This window comes from Pistacia vera, unplaced genomic scaffold, assembly GCF_008641045.1.
Source record: "Pistacia vera cultivar Batoury unplaced genomic scaffold, PisVer_v2 Contig58, whole genome shotgun sequence".
In the NCBI taxonomy this organism is placed as follows: domain Eukaryota; kingdom Viridiplantae; phylum Streptophyta; class Magnoliopsida; order Sapindales; family Anacardiaceae; genus Pistacia; species Pistacia vera.
Genome location: NW_022196423.1, coordinates 173,049 through 179,268, shown reverse-complemented (window position 1 = coordinate 179,268; position 6,220 = coordinate 173,049). Strand labels below are relative to the sequence as shown.

Sequence of the window (6,220 nt, the reverse complement as noted above, 5' to 3'; positions counted from 1 at the left end):
CCAACTTTGGCCATCGTTGTCGTCAACGATGGCCAAGATTTGCGCTGTGACAGGCGACGCCGACCATTTCTTTGGTCATCGTTGAGGCTAGATCTGGCCATTACCAGCCATTATCAGTGGTCGTGTGTTGTTGTGACAGATTTCGGCTACCACCGGCGATGGTTGTTAGAATCTAGCAAGTATTGTGGATAGGGGTGTTTCTGTTAGTTTTTAAACTTTTTTTGGGGGACTATTATGAAATTAATAAACTTATGGAGTCTAGGAGTAATTAAAAAAATAGACTAATATTTTGGGAATAACGTGTCAAACAATATTTGAAGAATATGATTCAAAATATGGATAAAAATAATAAGCCAAACGCATCGATATTATAAGTAATTTTCTTTAACATCATTTTCAAGACTCTACTTTCCACACGTATCCGCAAAATTCAAATCATATATCTTCTCAGTGATGGAATACGCCTAAATAAATACAAGCACTTTTAATGCCTTCTTTGAAGTCAAGCAAATGATTTAATTTTAATTGGCATGATGATGTTTGTACAGAATAAGAATATATAAAGTTTAAGTATAAGCAAACAAAAATAACATACAGTATCTTCATAGATAAGTTTAAGAGATTGGTTTGACGGTCAAAATTTATTTAAGCAACAACCAGGAAACTGAAACTAACGTATATTATAAAATAATTAATTTCCAGGGAATTTACAACGGTTTGGCAATTCAATGAGTCAATAATAATCATTAATGCTCATTTAAAACGAGATAAGTAACGGCCTCCTAATTGTGATCTTTGCCTCGAAATTTCCTCTTTAATACCTGAACCTGACTTTGTTTCCAAGCAATAATCATCATTAGCGTGTTTAATTTTGGTACAAATTATCACACTATTAAATGAGAAAATTTAAATTGAGATAAAAGTAATAAGAAATTTAAATTTGAATCAGAGTTTTAAAGTATCAGAAAGAAAACTAATATCTTTTATCCGCAAATTTATTTAACTGTAAGTTTTTGTTAATAGATATTTCTCTATTTCAAAAGAATTGTACTATAACCAGCTACATGGATTGGATTCAGAGAAGGTAAAAGAACTTTGACCGTATTTTGGAGGTACCTAAAAAAAATAAAAAATTGATCAAAAAGTATAAGATACGATTTTATCAGAGTTACACGCAGATTCGTTCAAAAGCAGTTTCCAGGAAGGAGAGTAGCAAAGACCAAGAAAATCAACATCAAAGCAAATCATGTTATATGTAGCTCTCAAAGAATGATTCTTCCTCATCTGTCACTGCCAGGAAGCTCTTCTTCAATTACTCATTTTTTCAACTCAAAAAGACTGTTCTTTTACAGTTTTACCTACTACACAAGGGAAAAAAAAAATAATAAAAATTCCCAAACTTTCTTTGTGTATTAAGTTTGCATCTTGACTCTATTCAGGCTCCAGGGCAGTTTCGTTTTCATCTTTAGTGATCACTAGACTGTTCTCCTTTTAACATGTCTTTGAGGCATCGTAAATCCAGTGAACTTGACTTGTCTAACGATGAAGAGAGCCCTCTGGCTGTGGCAAAACGTCAACAGAGAAGATGGCGATTGGCTTTTGCGGCAATATGTTTCACCAGGGCTCTTGTTTCTTTGTCAAGAAAAGCTCTCGAAAGGAAGAAACAAATCTTTCGGTCCCTCTCTTATGTTGCTATCAATGTCAATAACGAATATACGTCGGAGGATGGCGCGGCTTTTCTCAGTATTGATCAGAAAATACTCTCCAGCGTGGTCAGAGAGAAGAGCTTGGAATCTTTGAGTAATCTTGGAGGCGTGAAACAAGTTGCTCAAATTCTCGAAACCGATGAGAAGAATGGTCTTGAAGGTAATGAGGCTAATCTTTTACATAGAACAAATATTTTTGGTTCAAACAGTTATGAAAAGCCGCTTGCAAAAAGTTTCTTCAGTTTCGTTTATGAAGCATTCAAAGATACCACCATTATAATACTTCTAGTGTGTGCTATACTTTCTCTGGCCTTTGGTATCAAACAACACGGTTGGAAAGAAGGTTGGTATGATGGCGGAAGCATAATTTTTGCCGTCTTTCTAGTCATTTGGGTGTCTGCTGTGAGTAACTTTAAGCAAAATAGACAATTTGAAAAGCTTTCAAATGAGAGTGGTGACATAAAAGTTGAAGTAGTACGAGATGGCAGGCGCCAAGCCGTGTCAATCTTTGAAGTTGTAGTGGGTGATGTTGTGTGCTTGAAGATTGGTGATCAGGTTCCTGCTGATGGGTTGTTCTTGAATGGTCACTCCTTGAAGGTGGATGAATCTAGCATGACTGGTGAAAGTGACCATGTTGACATCAATGGCAGCAAGAATCCTTTCTTGCTTTCTGGCACGAAGGTCACAGATGGTTATGGTTCTATGCTCATCACCTCTGTGGGTATGAAAACGGCATGGGGAGAGATGATGAGTTCTACCAGCCGTGACTTGGGTGAGCAGACTCCACTGCAAGTTCGCCTCAACAAGCTGACTTCCTATATCGGAAAGATTGGATTGGCTGTGGCTGTAATGGTCCTTCTTGTTTTATTGATTCGTTACTTTACAGGAAATACCACAGATGAAAATGGAAACAGAGAATTCACCGGCGGCAAGGCGAAATTTGATGATATAATGAATGCAGTTGTTCGTATTATTGCTGCAGCAGTAACAATACTGGTGGTGGCGATTCCTGAAGGTTTGCCTCTGGCTGTTACTCTCACTCTGGCTTATTCTATGAAGTGTATGATGGCTGATAACGCGTTGGTGAGAAAACTCTCTGCTTGTGAAACAATGGGCTCGGCCACCACAATCTGCACGGACAAAACAGGCACCCTCACTTTGAATGAAATGAAAGTAACAGAGTTTTGGCTTGGAAAAGAAGCGATGAAGGATTTTGATATGGCAGCTAACGTTAATGAGTTGCTACGAGATGGGGTTGGTCTAAACACAATTGGTACTGTTTACCAGTCAAATTCTGCATCAACTCCTGAGATTTCTGGTAGTCCAACTGAGAAAGCAATACTCTCTTGGGCTGTGTCAGACTTGGAAATGAATCTGGATGAGTCAAAGCAAAATTGTCATATACTCCATGTAGAAGCCTTCAATTCAGAGAAAAAGAGAAGTGGTGTCTTGATGAGGAGGATCAACGAAAAGGCTGTTCACACACACTGGAAGGGAGCTGCCGAGATGATTCTGGCCATGTGTTCTCATTGTTATGACAGAAGCGGTACGATGAAAGTCATTGATGGTGAAGAACGAATGCAAATTGAGACAATTATTAAGGGTATGGCAGCTAAGAGCCTGCGATGCATTGCCTTTGCTCACACAAAAGTTGCAGAAGAAAATGGGAAAAGTCATGAGAAGCTTGAAGAATCTGGATTGACCTTCCTGGGAGTCGTTGGTTTGAAGGATCCATGTCGGTCAGGTGTGGGTAAAGCTGTAGAATCCTGCAAGAAAGCTGGAGTGAATGTCAAAATGATCACTGGAGACAACATCCACACCGCAAGAGCTATAGCTATTGAATGTGGAATACTCAGTCCTCGTAAAGATTTGAATATCGAAGCTGTCGTCGAAGGTGTTCAATTCAGGAATTACTCACCTGAAGAGAGAATGGAAAAAATTGATAAAATCAGTGTAATGGCAAGGTCATCACCTTTCGACAAGCTTTTGATGGTACAATGCTTGAAGCAAAAAGGCCATGTGGTAGCTGTTACTGGAGATGGGACAAATGATGCACCTGCTCTAAAAGAAGCTGATATCGGGCTCTCCATGGGGATCCAGGGCACTGAAGTGGCAAAGGAGAGCTCCGACATAATCATCTTGGACGATAACTTTTCCTCTGTCGTGACAGTTTTGAAGTGGGGAAGGTGTGTCTACAACAACATTCAAAAGTTCATTCAATTTCAGCTAACAGTGAATGTTGCAGCCCTTGTCATCAATTTTATTGCAGCAGTTTCTTCTGGTGATGTCCCCCTAACTGCGGTTCAACTTTTGTGGGTGAATCTAATCATGGACACCTTGGGAGCTTTAGCATTGGCTACTGAAAGACCCACCAACCAACTTATGATCAAACCACCAGTGGGTCGAAACGAACCACTTATAACCGATGTCATGTGGATGAACCTCACCGCTCAAGCATTGTATCAAGTAATTGTGCTACTGATTCTGCAGTTCAAGGGAAGCTCCATCTTTAATGTGAATGAGAAGTTGAAGAACACCCTCATATTCAATACATTTGTCTTCTGCCAGATCTTCAATGAGTTCAATGCAAGGAACCTGGAGAAGAAGAACATATTCAAGGGGTTGCACAAGAACAAACTCTTCGTTGGGATAGTTGGGGCAACACTAATTCTGCAAGTGTTGATGGTGGAGTTTCTCAACAGGTTTGCAAACACCAAGAGGCTGAATTGGGTACAATGGGGTGCCTGTGTTGGCATTGCTTCCATGTCTTGGTTGATCGGTTGGCTTGTGAAGTGGATTACAGTTTCTGGAAAACAGTTTCTCTTCTTTTTCAGGCGAGGAGCACCTGCAACTTGAACAGTTCATTGGAACCCGTAAGATAGTAGAATTGACAAAAAAAAGATAGTAGAAAGTTCTTCTCTTAATAAATAAGAAGTATTTGTACTTTCTTTTAATGGAAATTTCTTCTCTTGCTCATAATTTACTGTTAAACTTTGTTGATGTTTGGACCCAGGAAACAGAGACAATGTTCCCCAAGGTACGGCTGGGGGCTATCGATACAAGTAGCTCTAAAAAGACTTTTCATGTGTGGGGTTCTTATGACTGCCCAGCGACAGTAGTTTCATTTCATGAAACCATGGGTTCATTAATCTCAAGTTGACAAATTTCTGAATAAATATGAACAGAAAAGACAAATTACAACCATGTTCCATTTAAATAAAGCTTTCTGTCTAATGTCTATGTTGGAGTTCAGGAGTGGTTTAGTAGATAGAATGTGTGAAATATTTGGCCCAACCGATGAACATATTCAAGCCTTGGGCTGTTTAGATTGGATTTCTAGGAATTTTGGTACTAAAGCAACTTAATATTTCTTCTTTACGGCATGATTAATTTTCAAATCTTATATCCTTCTAGACTTATACAAAATACAACTCCATTTGATTTCTTTTTCAGAGTTCTTTATTAGTTTTTTTTTTTTTTCTTTTCTATGTTTTATATTTGGAAAAACTATTCAGAATTACATTGTTTAAATAAAAAAACTGATCATATGACCAAGAAATTTTTACTGTTTTTATAACTGACAACTTTAGAAATAAGATGTTTATGTTAATTTTTTTACTGTTTAGATCTTGAATCAAATAAGATGTTTATGTTAATTTTTTTTACTGTTTTTATAACTGACAACTTTAGAAATAAATGATATTATGAGATTTCAGATCTAGAGTATAATATAATAAACATATTTATAAATTCTTACTAATATTTTTGAATATATAAAAACCATTGATACTATTTTTTTTAAATACTGTTATACCCCTATCTAGGGTAGAAGATGGGGTCTCCTATTTTAAGTTTACCCAAATCAGGCTATATTTGTCAAACTCAAATTCATCTCAAATCTAGCATTTATATATATAATTACTTTTATAAAAAAAAAAATTATAATTAATTTACTGCATTTCAATATTATTAATATGATCTTGACTCTTAATCACACAAGCTTGTACGGACAAAGAATTCCATGCAATATCGAAACCAGTTTTTGGGCTCATTTTGGGCTTAGGCCCAAATTGATTGGGTTCAAATGAATCAATCCAAACACCATTTTAAGTTGTTTTTTAAATAAAATTTACTTTCTTTTTTTTTTCTTATGGCACCCCATAAATTTCATAAATGCCCTTATTCCCTTTTTTTAATATTTTAAAAGATTTAACATTTTATTCCCTTCACTTATGCTATATACTCCCCACCATCATTATTCCTAAAATAAAATTCTGCATAGTTAAATTGAAATTTCAAAAAATACCAATACTTTGAACTTTGAAGAAAAAAATAATAGTAGATTTATATGTGAAGCAATCAAAAACTTAAAATTTTGTATTGCTTGTAACCTGATATATTCCATTGTAAATTTTCTTCCTTTATTAAACTATCTTTTTGTCTTGAGAATTTTTATGAGATAATTGTAGGGTGTTCAAAGTATTTGTGAAGAATGGGAGATATGATGAAGTGTT

At 36.3% G+C, this 6,220-nt stretch overlaps 1 protein-coding gene across 1 annotated transcript; it reads left to right on the top strand.

Moving 5' to 3' along the window:
* Window positions 1–1,426: 1,426 nt before the first annotated feature.
* On the top strand, window positions 1,427–5,091 carry LOC116109459 (putative calcium-transporting ATPase 13, plasma membrane-type). Its single transcript, XM_031395670.1, has 2 exons — window positions 1,427–4,579; window positions 4,720–5,091. The coding sequence occupies exon 1, from the start codon at window positions 1,497–1,499 to the stop codon at window positions 4,560–4,562; it is 3,066 nt and encodes a 1,021-aa protein (XP_031251530.1). The 5' UTR covers window positions 1,427–1,496; the 3' UTR covers window positions 4,563–4,579; window positions 4,720–5,091.
* The last annotated feature ends 1,129 nt before the right edge of the window (window positions 5,092–6,220 follow it).

Excerpts from the sequence above, each read along its gene's own strand:
- LOC116109459 (XM_031395670.1), top strand. The coding sequence starts at position 1,497 with ATGTCTTTGAGGCATCGTAAATCCAGTGAACTTGACTTGTCTAACGAT.